Source organism: Corvus cornix, chromosome 2 (assembly GCF_000738735.6).
Source record: "Corvus cornix cornix isolate S_Up_H32 chromosome 2, ASM73873v5, whole genome shotgun sequence".
In the NCBI taxonomy this organism is placed as follows: domain Eukaryota; kingdom Metazoa; phylum Chordata; class Aves; order Passeriformes; family Corvidae; genus Corvus; species Corvus cornix.
The window spans coordinates 24,364,363-24,387,387 of NC_046333.1; the positions used below are offsets into that span (position 1 = coordinate 24,364,363).

The 23,025-nt window shown below is 38.6% G+C and overlaps 1 protein-coding gene across 5 annotated transcripts in view; it reads right to left on the reverse strand.

The window, feature by feature from the left end:
• The window catches only part of ICE1 (interactor of little elongation complex ELL subunit 1), a 43,634-nt gene that overhangs the window by 12,717 nt on the left and 7,892 nt on the right, over positions 1-23,025 (reverse strand). For 3 of the 5 annotated variants that reach the window (XM_039549853.1, XM_010398611.4, XM_039549856.1), the window contains 8 exons: positions 18,122-18,159; positions 16,230-16,312; positions 15,931-15,970; positions 15,786-15,842; positions 14,050-14,139; positions 13,912-13,965; positions 5,815-6,167; positions 192-4,661 (listed from right to left, as the gene is read on the reverse strand). In XM_039549853.1, the coding sequence (XP_039405787.1) occupies positions 192-4,661; positions 5,815-6,167; positions 13,912-13,965; positions 14,050-14,139; positions 15,786-15,842; positions 15,931-15,970; positions 16,230-16,312; positions 18,122-18,159 (5,185 nt within the window). Of the gene's footprint in view, positions 1-191; positions 4,662-5,814; positions 6,168-13,911; positions 13,966-14,049; positions 14,140-15,785; positions 15,843-15,930; positions 15,971-16,229; positions 16,319-18,121; positions 18,160-23,025 lie in introns of all 5 variants that reach the window. The other 2 variants (XM_039549854.1, XM_039549855.1) reach the window with 2 other exon arrangements.

Sequence of the window (23,025 nt, forward strand, 5' to 3'; positions counted from 1 at the left end):
ACAGTAATTTCTTGTGCAGTTCTGTATTTTCTTAGGTTACACATATTTAGATTTCTAATAACCTTTCAAGACTACACTTTTGCACTGCAGATTGCCAGAACAATTGAGAATTCAAATACTACAAACTTATACTCTTTCCATCCACATCGAAGTCATTATTAAACCATAAAATTTAAAATTATGCTACTTACCTTGTTTTTTATACCAAATTCATAGACAACTTCTCTCTCTTCATCTCTCATTACTGGAATCTTTGAGATATTGCCAACATACAGATGACCTTTAATAACTGGTAACAAGTCAAAACAGGATTCAGCAACTTTCTTTAATGCCAAAGAAACTTTCTGGCAATCAGGATTCTTCTTTACTGGTAGTGATTCTTCTAAATTGGAACTGTTTGATGAATCACTGATTTCATAGCTTTGACCACGGAAAGCCTCCTGCATTTCCGAGATGGTATTTTTAGTATTTCTGACAGCAGTAATATCACTGGGCTCCATCCTTGATGGTTCACTGTCCAACTTCAGTCTTTTGGCACTTCTTGGCATAGATACGTGCAATAGTGGCCTTTTTTCAAGATGATTTGATGACCTTGAAAACAGTTGCTGATTTTGCACATCTTTGTCTTCATCTTTGCTACTATCAGATTTCAAATTGCTCCCAGCTTTAACAAAAGCAGTTGATGTAGATGTAATTGCTTTAAATCCACCTATTTGAGACACAGGTCCTGGCAAACTTTGGCTGTCTGAAAAAGCACATCGGTTAAGCTGAATATTGCCTTTCAGAATGTTTAGTGTCCTTGCCCTTGCAGACAGCTCTGGATACATAGTGTCCAATATTTTCACAGAGTTCTCCTGAGGAGCACCTGGGCCAGCACTAACTGCTGCAAAGAGAGGAAATCTTCCTGGAACGGGAAGTGCATGCTTTGGAATGGAAGTACAAAATTTCAAAGGTGAGGAGCGAATCCTTCTACCTACTGCCATTTCTGAGGGTGAGGGAGGAGAAAATAAAAGAGCAGATTTTACTGCTGGAGTATCTGTTAATGGAGACATGAGAGGAAGAACAGGAGTTTTGCATAGTGGGGATATCAGGTCATCAAGAGGAGAAAGCAAAGAGGATTGACCTATAGAAGACATTACTGGGGACACCGTACAGGCAGTTTTTGGAGGAGTAGCAATCAGAGGCAGTAGCAAGGGGGGCAGAGGAGGACCTATCTCTTCCCTGATTTTATTTATCATCACAGATGAGCATTTTGTTGGCACAGAAGTATCAGCATTTTCAAGAACTGGCTGAGTAAGAGGCTTTGTTTTTCTTTTACCTTGAAACAGTCTCTTTGGTAGCTTGGTATGCATTACTTGGGCAGGTGTCTTGGTAGAAACAGTCAAGATTTCAGATGGTTCTTGCTCTTTGCACTTCAATTTACTGCTCCTTTTGAGAGCACAAGACTCTGATTCCACCATACGTAAGTTCTCAAATACTGTCTTTTGTGGTTCAGAGAGCTGCCCAACTGTTTGACAACTGCACTGTACATCAGAGAGGGCTGGATTTGGAAGATACTTGAGTAAAATATTTTTTCTACCATTATCTATTACAACATCAGTGCTGCTTTCTCCTATGTTGCAAGCAGTGTAAGTTTGATTATTATGATACTCTTCAAACACTGAGACCCCCATATCAACACTGTGTAATAGACTTTGCTCGCCATTTGACTGAATTTTTGCAGAATCATTTTCTTTTAAGAAATTGCCAAGTGCTATCATTCTTGTATTTAATTTACTGGTTTTTACAGTCAGCCTGCAATTTTCTGAGAATCTGCTTAAGATCTTGCATAGTGGTAACCTACTTTTTGAAGCATTTGGCATCACAGGGCTTTCTTTTGATGTTCCAGGTTTTAACAGACTTTCCTCACCATGACTGATGCATCCAGCTATGTTAGACTCCACCATGAGTTCATTAGCACTCTCAGTATTTTCAGAGGTTATTAATATACACTCCCTTTTCCAAGAGGCTGAATCTTCAGGATAACCTTCCCCAGTCACACCTGACCACTCATTTGAAGTATCTCCAGAGCTGTTTGGTTTGCAATGTGTATCCATATCCACCACAGTGCCTGCTTTTAGGTGGCTAACTGTGAAAGTATTTCCTGGATGCATCATTGAATGAAGCTCACATACTTGGTAATCAGCATCAACCATTGCACCAGTTTCCAGAGCATCCACTGCAATTCTCCTGGAAGCTCTCAGTTTGTTTCTGAGCATGGGAACACATTGTGAACACTTCACATACCTAACTTTTTGTATACAACAGTCTTTCTCTTCAGAGTCATTGCTCTGCTCTGGCATATCAAAATCACTTTTACACCTTATTATGGCATTTTCCCCAGAACCCTCAAAACTATTCAGTTCTTTACTCTCTCCCCCACCTGTCAGTGAACCAGTTCTAGAAGGATCTGTTCTAATCTTACACATAGAATTCCTACATCCTGATTCTTGACAATCAAACTTTTGGAGGAGAAAAGCGTTCTTCTTATAAGAGTTTGCATACATGAGCTGTGATTTAACAGATGCCTGAGGTTCTTTATCTACTGGTTGCTCCTTATCTGAAATTTTTGCTTCATTTTTGTGTACATATTCTTTCTCAGGGCAGCCCAGCTCTTTGCCCACATTGACTTTTTCAGCAGACAGAATCGCAGCACCCTCTTCTAAGTTTTCTGAAGAACAGTCAAATGTACTACTTGTAATAGAATTTGTATGTTCCTTCTTTTCCCAAGTACAAGAAAAAACAGCCTTTCCTGTGAAATTAGTTTCGAGGAAACCAACAACTTTCTGGAGACTGAAATTTAGATCAGGAGGTCTTGTGGATTCCACGCCAATTCCCACTCGCAGAGGAGAATTGGTTTCCTCATTATTTATGCAGCATTCCTCCAAGTCCTTTTGAGTAGAAAAAGCCAAGCCACTTCTATAATCCATTTCTGAAGTAGGCTGGCAGATGATCTCTGAAATATTATTTTTCTTCACAACATTCTTTTCCCACTTCAATGAACTGGAACAAGTTTCAGTCATCAATTCCTTGCTTTGTTTATTTAATTTCCCTTCTATTTCATCACATCTAACATTTTCAGTTATCAAGAGCCGAGTCAGAGATTTTGCAAACTGCTCCTGAGAAGTAGGATTACTTTCTACTAAGATAGATTCAATAGCATCCCCTCTTGCTAATAACTCACTGCTTTCCCCTCCAAAATCTTCTGGATTAACTTTGATTTCAGTCTCTTGAGATTCAAACACTCTAAAGTTTCGAGATTTGGACTGCCCACATTCTAACGTATTACCTAAGTTTTCAGATTGCTTTATTTCACCTTTCACTTCTGTAAAATCTAACATAGAGGATTCACACTTAGCTACACTGCTTTCTTCATCAATAATGCATGCTGTCTTTGGTAGTGCAAGTATATTTTCCAAGTCTGACTTCCTTTGAGATAAATTGGTATCATTTTCCTCCTGGTGTAATTTGCTTTCTAAATATACCCCCTCATTTATATCTACTAATTTTACATTTTCTGCACTGTGGAGTTGCTCTGACAATTCAGCTACTTCTAGAACACTTTCTCTGTTAAATTTCATAGCTAGTTCAATAGCTGGAGCTTTGGTTATATTAATGTCTTCAATTTTGAGCTGTTCATCTTTTGGAAAAACTGACAATAAATTTCTGATTCCTTCAGTAGCAGATACAGGTAAGTAATGCCTAGAGACTTCAACAGTCTCTGGTTCACATTCTCTGTTCACTTCGTTTTTTGTTTGCATATGTTGTTTCTCCAGAATCTCTTCACTGTCATATTTTATTTCAGAGCACTGAGAGTGTGCAGAGATCTCAATAGCTCCAGCCATATTAGTTACTTCGGTTACATTTTTTGATTTATTTTCAACCACTTCATTTTCTATCAACACATCAGATTTTTCCTCAGAATCTTCGCTTTGAAGCAGAATGCATTGCTCAGATAGCAAATGAGTAATACTTTGTGGAACAGATGGTTCTCTGGGAGTTTCTCTCTGTGCTAATAATCTCTCTTTCTCTGCTTTCACGAATTCACCACATTTTTCATGTGTACTCTCATTATCAACAGCTCTAATTAAGGTTACATTCTCCTCTGTTTGCTCTACCACACTACATTTTTCTATCTGATTCTGAGGCTTGAAACTTTGTAACATAAAATCTGCTGAAGAATCTCCCTCTTCACTGTGCACGTCCTCACTATCTCCTTTCTGTTCTTCCACGTCTTCCAATTCGTGTGCTGTTGCTCCAGATAGTTCTCTGTTCTCAGTTTCCATATCCTCAGAATTCTCCTCCAAACAATCTTTGTTAGTTTCCATGTTTGTAATTAAAGTAGCACCTTCAGCTTGCTTTCTTTCAGCATCTTTCTCCTCCTTGCTTGACATCTTTGGACTGATACAAATATTCTTTTCATTCCAATTCAGATTAAGTGAGATTTCTGCATCAAAACCATGCTCACATGATTTGCTCTGTCTGTTACACTCATCACCTGGGCTGATTACATTACAACTCGGAGGCTGAACTTGGTCTTCTTGTAAAATATCCTTCACTGCAGAAGTACTGCAATCATCTTCTTCATCACTGGAACCTGTGACTTCTCCAAACAACATACCCTTCAATCAAAAAACAAAGTTAATAATCTAAACCCTGGTATCAGTTTTAAGACCTACTTTTCTAAACAAGTACACTTAAGGCCCTGACATGCAGTGGTTTTGAGAGACTAAGGCTGGTCAACAAAATTACAACCTACTCCATCATTTTTCTTCATAGCAAATGAAAGTACCTCTGTAAAAAAAAAGAGACTTCTTTATCTACCACTGTGCATTCTAAGCTTACTGGAAAAGATCATTTGAGTAGCACTTAACTTTCAATCTCTGGAATTTTGCTATGAAAGCCATGCTTATATTGAACACAAATTGGAACTTCAAGTCTGCACCATAGGGAAATTATGACAGCAAGTTGAGACATAGGTGACTGTGTACTGGTTTTGGCCAGGATAGTTAATTTTCTTCACAGTAGCTACTGTGGGGGAATGTTTTGGATTTGTGCTGAAAATGGTGTTAATACTATAGAGACATTTTCATTATTGCTGAGTAATGCTTGCACAGCGTCAAGGGCTTTTCTGCTTCTCCTCCTGCCACACTGGTGAGGGCACTGGGGGTGCATGGGAAGCTGGGAGGAGACACAGCTGGGACAGCTGACCCCAACTGACCAAAGAGATATCCCATACTGTTAAGACATCATGTTGACCATATAAAGAGAGGGAAAGAAGGAAAGGTGAGACATTTGGAGTGATGACATTTATCTTCCCAAGTCACCATTATGCATGACAGAGCCCTGTTGACCTGCCTGCTCATGTGAAAGAGTGAATGAATTCCTTCTTCTGCTTTGCTTGCATGCACAGCTTTTCCTATTAAACTGTCTTTATCTCAACCAACATATTTTCTCACTTTCACTCTTCCAATTCTCCCCAGGATCATGCTGGTGGGGAAGTGAGCAAGCGGCTGTGTGGTACTTAGTTGTTGACTGGGGTTAAACCATGACACATGTACTTCTGAAAATTATGGTTTTGCTCCCTTCCACAGGCAGTATGCTACAAGGTAAGAAAAGTATCCATATGGATCTAAACACACAGAGACCCTTTAACTGCATGAATAACTAATACTGATACTAAAGGGAAAAAAAGCCCAGTAATATAAAATCATTATTTCTTCAGTAATTTTAAGACCAAGTTAAGTACCAAGTCAGATGCATCCTGAAACTCACCCGTGTAGTCAGTGGTGAAAGCTGTACTGGAGAAAGTAGAGCAGGAAGAGGCCTGGCCCAATTCAATATATCGATCACATTTTCACCTGGGTCCCTCTGCTCCTGATCGGAGAAGCCTGAAGTGCTGTGCTCCCTTCCTGTCTGTATCATCACATCTACAGTTTTATCCTCACCACCGTGCAGACATTCTTCAGGAGTCCTGGTCTCAGCACAGTCATTTCCAAAAGGCTCAGTACTTGTTTGAATTACCATTGCTGTTACAGAATTTTGCTTTACAGCACTTTCCACTGAAGAACACCAAGGTAGCGTTTTACCATCACACTTCCTGATCTTTTGGTGGATTTGTACAGTATCTAAGACAGAAAAATATTGTTAAGAATTTTTCCTCTCCCATTTTTGTTTACAGAGATAATATATAATAGTAATAAAAATGTAATACCATATTTTCAAGTGATGTTTCCATAGAAGATCGTAGTCACTTTCAGAAATGCTTTCCTTATAGAAATGTGATGTTGTTATTTACAATTATTTTTTCATATGTGTGTGCAAAGAGCTTCTCCCCAAACACTTTCTGACTCAGATCATTAAAACATTCCCAGTTTTTCCTATCAGGAAGGGCCATTCCTGGTAAGATTGAAGGTCCGTATGGTTTATTTCAGTCTTTGCCCAGTAACTCATAGTCATGAAAAGCAGGACAACCATCCACAGACATTCCCAACTTAGGCTGTAATTCTCAGCTTAAAGCAACTTGCAGGTTTCAGCCAGCAGCTGTACTTCCAGGCAAGTTACAATTATACCCTGCCATAAACACAGCAAGGGAGCTCTTAGCTACATTTCTAGTTCATGATTTAATATGCATATGCTTTTAAATTGTTTGTTCTTTAAACTTAAATATTGAGTCTAATCACACAGGATTTTGTCTTTAATGATATTATTTAGTCAGAGCTGAACCCTTAATAAAAAAAGTCCCACAATGTACCTATGCACAAAGGAGTCTGAACCACTAAGAGAAAGATACTGAGCATTTGACAACCCTTCCAAGATGTCAACTATACAGTTTTACACAGTTATTCTAACAACAAGAAAGCGTGTCCAAATGCTCTGTGTGATTCTTTGCATTGTACTTGTGTTTTGTTACTTTTCAAATCTTTTGATACTTTTCAAATAGTTTATACTATTATAGAGTCACCATCTCTGGATGTGTTTAAAAAATGACTGGACATGGCACTTGGTGCCATAGTCTAGTTCAGGTGTTAGGACATGGGTTGGACTCGAAGATCTTGGAGGTCTCTTCCAACCTTGTTATTCTGTGATTCTGTGATTATACAGTAACTCACTTCTTATGCAATCAAAACACATTCATTCAGGAAAGTCTAAAGACAAATAATTTAAATTTATTATAATTGTGCTAAATACTTCAAAAAGGGAAAAGATGGCCCAGTTTCCTGAAATTTAAATTCTATGATTTTATAAAATGAAAATATTACCTCAAATAAGACAATAGAAATCAACAATCCTAAAACTCCAGTGTGTCACATGGAACTAAAAACTACTCTGTAGTATTTACAATTCTTATATGATCTTGTTTACAGCATTCACAAACACTACTGGACACAAAATCAACAGTATTCAAGCAAAAGATCAAGCCTATTCTGTGCATGGGTACCATCTGCAGTGAACCACTTGGATCTTGTGACCAAATTTTGCCTTAAACAAGCTAGTTTAGATTTAAAGGAGCAACTGCTGTAAAGCAATTTAACTGCAGAGGTATGGTAGGGATTTTTTTATGCTTGTTTCTCTCATGCATCACGAGCCACTGCAAAACTCTGAAACTTTACTCAGAACCTTTGTTCAGAAACTTCTTCCAGCCACCTGAACACACACTCTCACACCCCTGCTTGACACTGCCAGACTTCTTCTAGAAAGAAGACTGTACACATCCAGAACTCCTCCTGGAGGAGGTATTGGGGTGTTAACTGGAAGAATGAGGGTTATAAAAACCCCAGTTTTTGATGCTTATGCAGGCTTCCACCTCACTGTGTATCGCAACCACAGACCACAATCACTCACTTGGCACTGGAGCCACAGGTGGTGGTTATCTTTGCCTTTTCTCCTCTCTGTTTTTTCTTTCCAGTTTTCCTCTCTTAGGGTGATTATGCACTTCAGAACAGCTATACACCCCTTTCCAATCCATTACAGTGTTTTCCATTTATGGTCTCAAAGCAGTTCTAATAAAACTTGTTGTTACATCTACTTAGCGTTTTTCTACTTTAATGCACCACAAGGGATCCTTTAGCAACAAATCTGGTTGCCCTGGCTCAGAGGCAGGTCACAATACCATGCCATAGTAGAAAGAACAGCACATGCACAAAATGGTTTTCAGCAAGGTATGTATTAATTTAATTGGCACAATTTGCATTCTGTTGGAAAAAAATAACTTGTGTGCTTCATTACTGTTGTGTTAATCCACTACTAGAACTTGCACAGACATTCCTGAAGCAACATCAATGGTAGTATCATATTCAAAAATATTACTTTAACTTGATAGGTCAAAATAACCTCCTCAGCAATCAAAAACTTTTAAGCACATTCTAATACATCAGCTCCACCAAAGCACTAAATTAGAAAAATTGATCAATAACCCTATTTCAAAGATCCATCTGTATTCATTTAACACAGCCTGGATTTTCATGGGGGCGGGAGAAAAGCTGCTCGAAACTTCTGTGTCTGGCACAGAGCCAATTGCTGAAGGCTCTGACAATGGGCAGGTTATTAGCCCAATCAGACAACTTGGTAATGCCTCTGTGATGACATATTCAAGAAAGGAAAAACCACAGGAAACTCTCTCTTTCTTCTCCTGAGGGGTGGTGAGGTGGCTGCCGGGGCCCGTGCAGCTGGGGCCTTCCTGAGGCCAGAGTCCCCCCATGTGGTGCTGGCAAGGACCTTATGGCCAGGGCCTGCTGTGTGGTGCCAGTAGAGACCACGTGGCCAGCAGCAAGAGATGGTGAGCAATTCCCCAATGTGGAGCCCGGACAAGATCAGCCTCTCAACTGCAATTTAAAGACACCAACTTTCTTTCAAGTCAGAGGAAAAGTGAGGACACACGAGGAAAACCAACATGGCAGCACCGAAGTCAGTGAAAAAAAAGGAGAGGGAAGAGGTGCTCCGAGCGCTGGAGCTGAGATTCTCCTGCAAGCCGTGGTGAGGACTATAATACAACAACTTGTTTCCCTATAATTCATGAGGTGCGTGAGGGGTATGGAGATCCACGTGCAGCCTGTGAAGAAGAGTACTCACACTGGAGCATGTGGATACTAAAAAAGCTGTAATCTAGTGAAGAACTCTAACAGAGAGAGATGACCCTTGCTTTCAGAGATAGAGGAAGAGAGCCTTCGCTTCCAAACTAGAATAGCTCATCCTTAAAAGATTAAACCCCATGAACTAAAATGACCCATGCTAGGCAGCTGTGGGAAGACTGCCTGGCCTGTGGAAGGGACTCCCATTGCAGCAGGTTCAGGCAGGACTGCTGCTTGTGGAAGTTAAAACCACGCTAGAAAAGTTTGCAAAGAACTATCTCCCATAGGAAGGATCCCACAGCATGGCAGAAGAAACACTTTTCCTTAAGCATACTGAAGAAAGACTTTTAAGAGGTGAAATACTGACCAAAACTCCGTGTTTTGTTTCCTTGCATGGTCAGTGGAAAGAGGGAGGGACTGAAAAAAAAAGTGTTCTGAAGGTTTGCTTTGGTTCTCATTACCCTTTTTAATTTTAATTCTGTTAATAATAAATCTTCCTTATACTGTTTAAGTTTTGAACCTGTTTTGCCTTAAGGTGTTTTTTTTTTTCTTAATAATCCTTATCTCAACTCATGAAAATGAAGTTTTCAATTCCCCCTTTTCTGCTCAGCTATAGCAGAGGAAAATAAGTAGATGGTTTTTTTGTGGGTGTCTGGTGCTTAGCCAGCATCAAACCCTGACACCATCTCAGTCACTTCATGTAGCAACTCCATGTAAAAATCTCAATTGCTGCACTGGACACCAGGAGGAGGGAGAAACTGATCAGCCTGAAGGGCCCTAGCACATAATTTTCACCAAAGAGAAGTATGCTCTCCCATCTCCTTTACATCTTGTAAGTATTAAGATAATACATTGTTTTATAAAACCATTTACAAGCCACAGTCACATAGAGCTTCCAGGATGTTCTAAATTTTCTCAGGAAAAACCTACATTCTTTTTACAATTTGAGTTCCATTAAATGATCTAAGGGAAAAGGAGATATTTGACAAGGAGAAACAAAGAAAATAAGGAAAATTCAGAAGCTGGTTCTCTCTTAAGATTTTTTTCATTCTGTTTTGTGCCAATCATTTCAAAGCTCAGAATTTTCCCTGCACTGAAGTGGGCAGCAACACAATTACATATTTTGCCCCATAAGAACTCCAATTAGACTATTAGGAAGTTTACTTTTCACAGTGAACTACACAATAGTACTATGTTATTAGGAACTTTACATCCTATCTATACTCTCAAAATCAGACATGCACCTACATCACATCCAAGAATATTGATACACATCATCTGTTTAAAAGTTTCCTCTGAAAAATGGATCAAAGATATAATTTCTGAATAACTAAGATTCTCCAAACTTCCCTACTCAACCCTTTCCAACCCAGTCCCTGATAATTGCATTGCTTTCGGAATGAGATACTTTTCTCATAGTTACCCATTTATCTGTAGGAAGAGTTGTCATAGCAATTTTTAAAGATTCAGCATAAGTAAGTTTCTTTACTGGAAGTGTCAACTCTTTGACACCTTGACCTCAACCTCAGGTCCAGGAAAAGCCCTACTGAGTCCATCTCATTGTAAGGATCTTCTCAAAGATCGTATTTCGCAGACAAATTTTACTTCATCCAGGGAATTGCACTCTTGTTCATCATGTGAGTCAGTGAAATGATTAAGTTTTCTCCTGAAATCTACAACCTGAAATCTAGTTCATGTAGCTTCAAACCCTTAAACTGCTGCCTTCTCTCACTTCTGAGAGAAGATTAAGATTACTCTGATCTGAAAACAGCACCAAAATCTATCATGTACAACTTGAAATACCTTCTTGATGCAGAGTGGAGAAAGAAGCAGAGATGAAATAAGTGATCCAATGCTAACGTGGGTTGCCTTGGTACTAAACAAATTGAATTTTAAAACCCAAAACTTTACTCTTGATTGTCCACATTGCAAGGCAATTCACCATTGCAAGTTGTCCTCTCCGCACTCCAAGCAACAAAGCAAGTTTTTCAAACAAGTCTTGTGGTTTTTTCCTCTCAAGAAGGACTAGATTAAGATGTGGTATTTTATAAAAATAATTAATCTAGCCATAGAACCTCATCTGATTCACAGCAAACCCTCATCATAATCAGCACAGTGATTGTAGATGCCTGGCAGTAGCAACTGCACATTTCTCAAAAACAAATGGTGTTTCTCCAATGAAAAAAATCCTCCACAGAAATTTTTTAATGCCCTGACAAGGCAGAATTTTTCAACCTGTTTCCAATTATGTGAATTTCAGGATGCTTCATACACTAGCTATTCTTTGAAGCTACAGACAAATTCTGTCTTCTGAGACAGCAAATCCACATATTCCATGACCTGAAACAAAGAACTATGGTGAACACTGCATACCCAAAACTAAATATGCAATTCTACATTATATCTCAAGGTGTTATCTTGAGAGATTTTCATACGGTTTTAAAGACAGAAGAGAGGTCTGCTTCTCAAAGCATTCATGTTCTATGGACTTAAATCTCAAGACCATAAAACACATATATCCCTGGGGATGCAGTCTCATCTTTGTGTTTTACATATAATACCACTGTGTTTATCTCCTTTTATCTGATATTAAAGCAGACAACTCCAGTGTGCTCCTTTCCATCTCTGTTTTTAAGATCCACATGCAGCTTCTCCCCTATCCCGCATCCCCAAACAAAAAAGATGAGCAGATAAAAAGGGTATAGCTCAGTAGTAAGCCAAATTTAGCTCAGAACCCAGTTACAGACTACTTCTTGAAGAGGGTTGTAAAACTCCAGTAAAACTGCTCCTCACAGACATGGTCTTAGCATGTTCCTTCAGTTCATCTCACCATAACATATGAACAGAACATGTTAGAGAACCCAAATAACCAAAATATTCAGCAACCAGCTGCAACATTCTTCAAATGTTTCTTTAAATGCTTATTCACAATGTAGGTGATTTTATGGCCAAACTATGAGAGGGTTTTCCAAAGACTAAAAAACCATCAATGGCTTATTAGCCTTAGATTATGGCCTAAGGTTACTGGTCTGATGGTCAGACACAGGTGTTGTCAACTTTATTACTGGTAGTTTTGTAACAATACTACCAAATGCTTTTAAATTAAGTTTGGCAAACCCCCATTATCCTATGACGCTTTCACAACAGCACATTTGGAAAGCCTCACGAGTCTTCCAGTTTTCATGTATGAACACATTCTTCAAGAAAATCATTCAAAGTGGCATCAACCTTAGCGGAACAGAGAAGACACTGATCATAATGCAAAGCTTTGGGTATTTTACAGCACATTTGAATGTATGAAGAAATCTATCAAAAGAAGTACATTTCTGAAAGGCTAGATCCAGGCAGCAGATGAACTGAAATTCTCTGGAAAAGATATTGCCATCAAACTGATCTGCTCTCTAAGTTGAAACTATTATAATATGGAACAAGAAGTTAGGACAAACTCACTAAGATCCCTTTTCTCCTAGAAGATTGCACCTGTAAACACAAGCACTTTGTTATCATGAATTCAAGGTAATGGCCACTTTCATAAAGAGGGTGAACAACAGGACGGCTGTTCTAGGCTTGAAGATGGAAAAAGCCAAACGAGTAACAGAACGGAAGATGTATTTCTATGATATCTAACCATTTCAACAAAAGCATGTTCTAAGCTTAGAATTTTCTCCACAGTGAAGTGGGCAGAAAGAAGGACTGGCTAGAAGAGACTGCTACAGATAATTGCTTCCTTTTATGAAAGAACTGTAGCTTCCTTGCAAGATATGAATAGGAAAGATGGGACAGAACTACTGGAATCTAAAGTTCCTCTTTTGGTGGATGGCAAAGAGATTACTCTGGAACCTGATAGCCCTAAAATCACATATATTTCAAACTCTTCAGTTTCTTGTGCTTGTTCTTGTCATTTGACCCTTGATCAAGACATTAAATTCAGAATTGCAGGGCACAAGTGTCTAGCTCAGTTTTGGAGCTGAAGTTACGTATCTGCTGCACTAAACTCATGGAAGTAAGGTTGATCAACAGGTTTATGAGCTGGTCCTTATATTTTGGCCCCCCTTAAGTGGATTTCACTGGAACACATCTGAAGCCAGATTCACTGGGCTCTACAGTAGTAGCAAATTTTCAGACTTAACAGGGTCTTTGAAAAGTTTATCTTCAAAGCTCTTTATGCAGCTGGAACCTATCCTAGGCAATATCTCTACACATTTAGTTAGAGAAAAATCAAAGTAATAGAGGAACTGAAAAAAACAAAAAAGCTTAATAAAAACATTTCAGAGACGCAACACAGAAATTAATGCAGTTTCAAGGCACCTATTACTCTCAAGTGCAGAAAGAAAATGATATCTGCTATGTAAAGTTAAAGCAGTTCAAGTTTGCTGTGAATATGCATGTGGATAACTACTCAGATTATTTTTTATTATTATCTGAATATCACATTACAATGAAGAAAATGGAGGTAACAGCTTCTTAAACTTTATAATTCAACTATGTTACCACATATTTGTTTCAGACTAAAAAGAGCCCAAATGCCCCATCATTCACATTATATACTACAGAGTTCATAATGATATAGTAATTACAGTTTAAACATGAGATGAGTTTTGACGACTTATGAACAGTAAAAGAATTTGATTTCTCGATTGCAACAGCAAATTACAAATTTCAAGTTTACTTACCCGTTCAAATTAATATTTAAATTATTTTCAGATATTCTAATCACATGTGTACTTGTCCAGACAATCACCAAGGAAAGTATTTAAATCTTTCAAAAGTGTTATGCAGTCAGTACCCAACTGGAACCTACCATCTGTAACAGTTCGTGTTCTTTTGTCAGACCATTCCTTATCCCAAATAGAAGCTGAAAGAAAAGTATCAATATTGCCTTTTGGTCAGAAAAAGAGAGAGCATCAAGAAAATTTCAAGACTTTGCATGCCATTGTACCTAAGACAGGATCATTTTTCTCATTTTCTCTTTTTCCTGTTGCACTGTCAATGCACATCCAGAGTTCTTCTAACAAGAGCTTCACTCTTCCTGTTGAAATAAATAAATAAAAAAATTTATTTATTTAAAATAAATTGATAAAATTGAATAAGAATTTATGTTCATTTTACTCAGAACACAGACATACCTACAACAAAATACAAAATGCTCACAACAAAAATTAAGACAAGGCACAAGCTTCAGTGAAAGAAAAATGCTAGATGCCAGTTAGGGAATGGATCCTGTACTGGCCATATCCACACAGCAGTCTAAAGCAATAGCTGGAGAATGCTTTAGCTTTTCCTTTTTATAGGGAGTACTGCAAAAAGTTGTAGCGGCCCCCAGAGTAAAATGTAAAAGCAGATTCAAATGTAGCATTAGTGAAATTAAACAGCTTTGTAAAACTAATCAATTTACATGAACTTGGGAGAAAATCTTCTAGGAAGATGTGTATCACATTTATGCTCACTCAGTAATAATTCATCTTAGTCTTATCATGTAATACCACCATGTATCCGAATTAATTATCAGGCCACAACACTGGGAGACTCTGTCTACGGTCCTAACAGCACCTTTGCTAGGTGATGTCAAACAACCTAGTTTCAGAGACAGAAGGGCAGGTGGAGAGGGAAGAACCTCAGTAAAATACACAAGCACCTCATCTACTTATGCCAAAACTATCAGATCCAACAATCCAAGATCAGGAACTGAACTGTTTTTATGCAAATTCCATAAGTCAAAGGCCATAGCAAACTGCTATTATTTTATGAAGAAGCATATTAAAAAATCTTCAGCATATAAGAGGAAAACCTGCCAAACTTTGCTAAACAGCTAGTAACAACACTAACATTTACTCATTACTAATAATTCCTTGCTGCTATTTGAAGCTCAAATTAATGCTCAGGTATTAATTTTCCTATTTTGCCATTAATTAAAAATCAAAGGATAAAATTGGGTACCAATTCAGTACAACCCAAAAGTAAAAAATATGCCAAGACACACAGAAACTGACATAGCCTGGCTTTTCCAGAAAATTTAATTTCTGCAACAAACATATTGCAAAGCAAGAAATAGAACAGTGAAGTTCTTTTGCCTCAAAACTGCCTTCAGAATATCTAAACAGTTCAAAAGCAGTACCAGCCTTTTAAAAGACTACAAAAAAAAAATTTAATTAAAGTTTGGCCTCGGTACTTCAGAGGAAGTTTTGAAGGAGTTTGCTCCATTACAATTAGATTCAGATAATCTGTAGCATGTATTTTAGATCACTAGGGGGGAAAAAAGTCAATAGGATAAGATACAGCTATACCTCTTGTATTTCCACTTGATTTACCAAGTCTCATATAGAAATTGTAGCAGATTACGCTCCTATGTGGTCCTTTATGATTTCAGTGAGCTTCAGAGAGATTGTAATTTTTTCAGTGTTTGCATTCTGTTTTATAATTGCACATCAGCTGACTTCACACATGCACAGGGTACACTAGTCATTTTTATGAATCAAGTATTTTCCTTACTGCAAAACTGAAAATAGTAATCTACTACATTGGTCCTTCATCAGTGTAACCTACTTGTATCAACCACATCTGCTCTTATAGCACTTTGGCAGTATCCTTTGTTTCCAAAAATGCAACTCCAGAAGAGCTGCAATAAATTCATAACAAGTGCTTCCACACAGAGAATGGACTTGCAAAAAGTCTTACCTTTGTCTATATCTGTTGCAAGGTCTTCACTTGAACTCTGAGTTTCTGCATGCTTAACTATTAAAAAGAGGAGAGGTGTAAAGAAAATGTTCAAATAGAACAATATCACATACAAATCTGAAGGCATTCAAAGGTAAACACTTACCTTTTCTGCACTTCTCTTTAATTACACCATCAAGTTTTCCCTGATAAAATTAAGAAGTACAGAATTTTTATGCCATACATATTTTTAGAGCATCAACTCTAAAGAGCATGAAATCTGGATCAACATTTCAAAGGTCATTCTTCAGTTGGAAAATTTTTCTCTTATGGTGAATTGCTATGTTTAGTTACTCAATATCCCCCCAAAAATGTACTGTTTCAGCATCTCTTACACTAATAGCTTCCTTTCTTTCCCCCAAAAATACTTAAAGAAGCTTCACCCAAAGACAAGGAAAGCCTTACTTGTGCTTTTTTTAGCTCCTTTTCAAGCCTTTTCTTTTCAGTTTTCAGTTGTCTGAAGTCCTGTGTATGCTTTGTTGCAGCCTCTTCAAAAAAGAGAACCAAAATTCAATTCAGAAGCTACACTATAAGAGGCTACTCATTTAAGTGGTGCTGGTCACTAGTTTGCAAATCAAATCACCAGAAAAAAACAGATAGTGTGAAATACAAATTTATTGAAGCTATATTTTGGTTCATTCAGAAACAACTAATGCATACATGTATGTTGCCTTCTACCGCATAATTACTGTTTTGAACCACTGCAATACATTTATTATTTTTCTCAATTATATGCAAGAATGAAGAGTGGGTCATATTGTAATAATATTGTACTGTAGAACAATATACACCAAGTGAAAAAAGGACATAAAATTGAGATGCAAGGGACTTTTTATTCTCTTATTCAAAAGAGCTCTGGTTCAAAGATGAAAACACCACAGCCAGCTGCATTAGAAAGATACAGATAGCACTCAAGACTAATAGAGAAGAGGACCTTATCTCTTAATGTCTAACAGACACCTCGAAAGAGTACAGATGGGTGGAAATATAGGGTACAGGGTAGGTGAGAACTGAAAGTGAGGTTTGTAGGAAAATTCTCAGATGACAGAGTTAGAGAGAACTCCTGAGAGTTCAGCTGGATGACTTATATATGGATAAGAAAGAAAAGAAATGGAATCTTCCTGCTGATCAAATCAGAAGAGAGCATATTAAAATAAAAGTTGTTAAAAAGGAACCTTGGGTGGTAGGCTAATAGAAAACCAATCATGGCAAAATTTCATACTGACAAAAGATACGAGATCTGAGACATTTAATGGACATAGAGAAAAAGAAAACAGATAAAATAGTCACTGAAATTGGACCTAACCCATACTCTCTCTCAGTATTTTGTTCTAGTTCTGCCAGAATTTGAGATTTTGGAGGCAAGTGTGTAAAAAACCTGGCTGTCCTGTAATGGAACTCCAAAATTCTCATAAAAATAAACACCTTGTACCTGCACTTTACAGTAGGATTCAGGGGGTTTCTAACACTAAGATATAAGGCATTCAGTTCACTGTATTTTAAACTATGGTAAGCACAGCTATAATATGCACGATATGAATGCAAGTATCTGCCTTGCCAATTGACAGTACAGCAAATGAAGTCTCAAAAAGTCTTATGTACATTCACCCTCTGCCAGCAAAACAAGAAAAACACAGTGCATGAAGCCAATGCTTTTTCTCCATGTAAAAACAAAGCAAGCAAACAAACTAACTAACCAACCAAAACACAAGTGCTAGAATATTTAGAAATCAGAAAACATGCATCAGGATCACCATATACTTAAATATGAACACAAACATGAAGAATCCTGCCAGGATTATTAGAACACTGGAGCACGTGCCCTATGAAAACAGGCTTGTTGAACTAGACTTAATTAGCCAGAGGGGAAAACATAATGAATCTTAGAAAGAATCCAACAGCTTTCCTGTACAAGGAGGTATCAAGAAGAGGGAATGGGACTGTTCACTGCTGTATAATAGACATTAGGTGTAAACTGAAACATGAGAGTTTCCAGCTAGTTATAAGGAAAAACATGTTACTGAATCAAGTTGCCTAGAGAACCTGGTAAGACTCCATCCTTTGAAGTTTTCATGACCAGAAGCTCCCCACCAGCTTCATCTATGGCATGTGCATAAGACACTCAGCAGAAAACATTCTGCAGGAGGGCTGACGTAAATCAGAGACTAAGCACCCCACATAGTACTGCCCTGCCTTGCTCCTTGGGCATCAAAGTTAAAGTCAAAATTCCTCTGGTTAGAAAAGGAAAAAAGAGGTTATGTTACTGTACTGTTGTCCCACTCAGTGTAGAAAGTTACCTTCAAGTTTTTTCACTTTTGTTTCCAGTTTCTTTCTCCTGTTAAAAAGAACACATTAATAGATCATTTTTTAAAATAGAACTATGTTGCATGAAAAGCCAGAAAAAAATAAATCTAGCCATTCAGAGAAAACACACCTCCTATACCCAGGACCTGTGAGACCAATGAGTCCCTGAAGTTGAAAAATTAAACTGGTGGCATGTTGCTGACATTCTCACACAAACAGCTGTATCTGTTACAGAGGCCAAATTTGCTTTTGAGAGCGTCAATCCACTAATCCAAGTATATAAAAATACCTTCAGCTACAACTTGGAACTAGAAATACAACTCCAGAAAACTGGCTTCTGTTTTTTGCATTTCTATGATGTAATGCAAACAGGTTCGTTTTACTCCTTAAAAACAATCAAGCTTTGCTTACAATTAATAGTATCTAAGCAATGAGATAACCATGAATAGCCTTCAGGATCACTAATGTCCCACAGTTTTTTGTTCAGAACATCCAGGTGCTTTAGACTAAAGCCAAACCAAAAGAAAAAACATTATGCATCCCGAACAATTTTGACTTCAGCATTTCCAACCCTACCTTATATGTAAAACACACAGAACTGGAAAATAAATAAATAGAAAAGCAAACATTTCTACTGTTTTCTTCAGTTAAATTCCAATATCCCAGAAATTGTTTTTAAACTGTTGTGGTAAGTAGAGGATTCTACCAATGCTCGCCGATCACCTTCATGAAGCAGAACACAGTTCATCTATTCCCCATATTAAAACCTATGTAATAGATTGAGATTTACTGTCTAAGCCTTTCTGGATATTCAGGCTTTAATTACCACTTCAGACATTAACCAGAATATATTCAAAAACCCACTCATAAATGGGATGATTGATCACCTTTTGCATGTTCAGTAGTCAAAGCATTTATACTATAAAGTAATAGGCCAATGATTCTGTGCCTTCTCAGCCTGAAGAGGTTCATACTTACTTTCCTATATGAGGGCATTGACAGTCAAGCCATAGGTGAGAATTTCAGCAAAATTCCTCATAAAAACATCTTTACAGAAAAAAAAAAAAGGAGGGGTGAGAGAGGGGGGAGTTGTCCTTTAGAAAATAGGAGGTAAGAAACTTCTGTTTCTCTGTAGATTATCTTCAAGTGAATGCACAGAAGTACTACATGTACAATGCATGGACATTGGAAGCAAGATCAACTGACACAGGAAGACTACAGAGATGCTGTTTACCATTGCAGGGAGAAGACCCATGCAGCCAAAGCTCGATTAGAATTCAAGCTGACCAGTACTCTGAAGGACACAAAAAGGGCTTTTCAAAATATCTTAACAGCAAATGGAAGATCAGAAATAACATCAGTCCATTGCTTGATGAGGTTAGTCATGTCACAAATAGGGATGCAAAGCAGAGATGTTTAATGCCTTCTTCAGATCTGTCACCAATGACAGACCCTGAGGACTCCCAGAAACCTGTGTGGAAGATCACAACAGGCTTGTTCAGCTTAGGAAAGAGAAGGCTAAGGGGTGACCTCATCACAGTTTACAGCTTCCTCAGTGGGGGACAGTGGAGATGAAGGTGCTGATCTGCTCTCTCTGGTGACCATTGACAGGACAGAAGGAAATGCAATGAAGCTACATTGGTGGAAGTTCAGATGGGACATTAGGAAAAGGTTCTTCAGGCTCTCCAGGGAAGCACTCATTGACACCAAGCCTGTCAGAGTCCCAGAAGCACCTGAATGACAGTCTTAGCTGTAGCTTAGTTTTAAGTAGTCCTGCAAGGAGCAGGGAGTTGGACTCAATAATCCTCATAGGTAGTTTTCAACTTGAGATAGAAATGCTATGATACAAATAACTAAGAATCTGAATAAACAGACACTAAATGCCAACATTATCATGGCACTAATATTTACAAATGAAGTAATTACATTTACACATGTAGTACTATACTAATTTCATCAATATGCAACTACATTAAGAAAATAGGTAGATGTTAAATCTAGCAATTTACAAAAAGCAGCTTGCAGATGATGCATTTGGGCAGAACTCCTCTTATGCTACACAACTCAAGTTCCTATCTGATCTTTAAGATAAAGGCACAACTGTAGTTGACAGGAGTTGTACTCCACAGGAATTGCCATTCTTGTAGAATATTCAGATCTCAACTAGACAGTCCTGAGCAAGCTAACTTTGACACTGGCTCTGAATGGCAGATTGGACCAAAGGACATGACCTAAGTTTTTTAACAGTTAACTGTAGATTAACAGTAATTTAATGAAAATTCACTATTACTCTGCTTCTGAAAAAATCCAGCTTTCAAATTACTGAACTCATATGACCTACTGCTTAAAATGGCTTCAGTGTCAGACATATACAAAACAGCTACAGAACCACAGAATTGAGGTTGAGGTTGTGAGAATCCTCTGGAAGTTACCTTGTCCAACCCATGCTGCTGTAGCAGGGCCACCTACAGCTTGCTACCCAGGCCCATTGCCAAATGGCTTCTGAATATCTCCAAGGATGGTGAGGCCACAAGCTCCCAGGGCAATCTGTGGAAGTACTCAGTCATTCTCACAGCAAAAAGTGTTTCCTGATGTACACAGGAAACATGACATTCTTTGTCTTAGTTTGTGCCCATTGCTTCTTGTCCTGTCACTGGGGTCCAAGGAAGTGAGCCTGGCTCTGTCTTCTTTACACGCTCCCTTCAGGTATTTATAGACATTGATAATACCAACCCTGAGTCTTTTCTTCTCCAGACTTAAGAGTCCCAGTTCTCTCACCCTTCTGTCAATAGAGAGATGCTCGTATTCCTTAATCATCTTCATGGTCCTTCACTGAACTCACTCCCGTATACCCATGTCTGTCTTGTACTGAGGAGTCCAGAACTAACACAGTACTTCAGGGGTGGCAACAGCAGTGCTGAAGAGAAGGAGCATCTCCCTCACCCTGCTGGCAAAAACTTTGCTTCTTGAAAACCAAGACACTGGTAGCCTTCTTTGCCACAAGTGTGTATCATTGGCTCATTGGTCATGAGAGCACCCCAAGCTGCTGTCCACCTAAGTGTCCCCCAGCAGGTACTGGTGTTTGTGATTGTTCCTCATCAGGTGCAGGCTTCACACTTCTCTTTGCTGAACTTCCCAATGTTTCTGTCAGCTCATTTCTTCAGCCTGTCAAGCTTGTGCTCGAAAGCAGCACACCCCTCTGGCCCAGCAGCCACACTTGTGTCATTGGCAAGCTTGCCCTGTGGAGCCTTGGGAGCTGATACTGTGCTGGAGAAAAGGACTGAGTGGACCGATGGCCCCTTCCTTGGGGGTGGGGGGCTGCAACATTCAGCATTTGCACCAGCTTGTGCAGAGGTGGCTGCAGGCTAGGCCTGTCGCTCCTGCAGCTGGTTCATAGAACTCTTCTATTTTTGTTATTCAAAATGTTGCCACAATCCTGGACCCTATCTCAAAGATTGCTTTTTTACCGTATCACCTTGCGACCCCTCCTGCATTGTTTTGATTGCTTTTTGTGATAGATAATAATTCTGATTTGTAAGCTATCTTTTCAAGCAATTAACTGGTATGTTTTATCGAAGTACTCTTTTCTGTAAAAATGGTACAGTATTTAAGCAGCTGATGATACCACCTTGCTTATTTTTGCTCGGTGAGTGGTTGTTGTTCTGTTAGATATATTATTTCACTGTTCATAGTAAGAAAACTGCATGTTATGTTATACATTTTCCTGAATTTGGTAAGTTAAAAGATGTTCGTGTTACATATTGTTAGAACAGAAAAGGGCAAGTGCAGGGATGGGGTGTGCCCCCTGCAAAAGACTGCAAAGAGGTTTATATGTTCTTAATTTTTCAATCGCATTCAGAATGATCACAGGCTCACTTAGAAAAAGCTGAAGTACTTGTTAAGAATCTTGAAAGCGGAAAATGAGAAGGCCCCTTTCCGTTGATAACCTGGGGGCAAAGATATGCTTGTGTTTCCACAGATTCCAGTCCACGATGCAAGAGTGGTCCAACCAGCCTTGGATACTCCAGCCTCATAATCAGCTTGTGGAAAAGATAAACTCTTCTGAAGTCATGTTCTTAACTGATACTAATAAAGTTTTTAAGCAATTTTGCAAGTATTTTAGGGAAACCCTCTCAGTCAAAGCTTGAGGCTCTGACCAAGCCCTAGCCCTGGCTGACTGGGGATTATACCATCAGATCCAGGTGTTTCTGCCCTAAAAGTGTAATCAAGTCACTTGGATGTGTTGATTTGATCTTATAAAAGCTGGACCCTCTTTCAAAGTAAACCTGGAAGTCTTGCCTGGGAAAGACTTTCTAAGTCTTCACTGTGAAACAAGACCTCCCAGCCATTGCAGACTCTGAGTGATGGTAGAAGTTTTAGACAACTTTACTTTGTTTCTCAAAGTTCAAGCTGTTTAATCAGTCTTCATATATAGGACTAGTTATTGAGTGTTTTCATCTATCCCCCTGTTCATAGGAAAGATACTGCTTTTGTGAGGAACAGAGCTTATTTGGTTCGGGTAGTGGGCCAAACACATCCTAATGTTAGAAGTGTTTTGTTTTATAATTCTTGTTTGTATAAAACAGAAAAGGCGGATTTATGGGGAGAGATAAGATAGAGTTGAGTTACAAGCTGTAAAACCTGCCTGCAGAGGCACATGGCAGCACAAAGGAGCACATGGCGGCACACAGAGAGGTTTGTTTCCACTGGACCCTGGGGGGAGGAAGTGTCACAAAGCAGACCCCTACGGAGAGGAGCCTGCCGGGAGCTGATGGAAGGGTGAAAAGCGAGTGATCATCCCACAGAAGGAAGTGTGTTGCTGATGTGGCAACACAAGATAGGTCATGTAATGAGGACTGCCATATAAGGAAATACTGTGTCTTAGAAAAGTGTATAA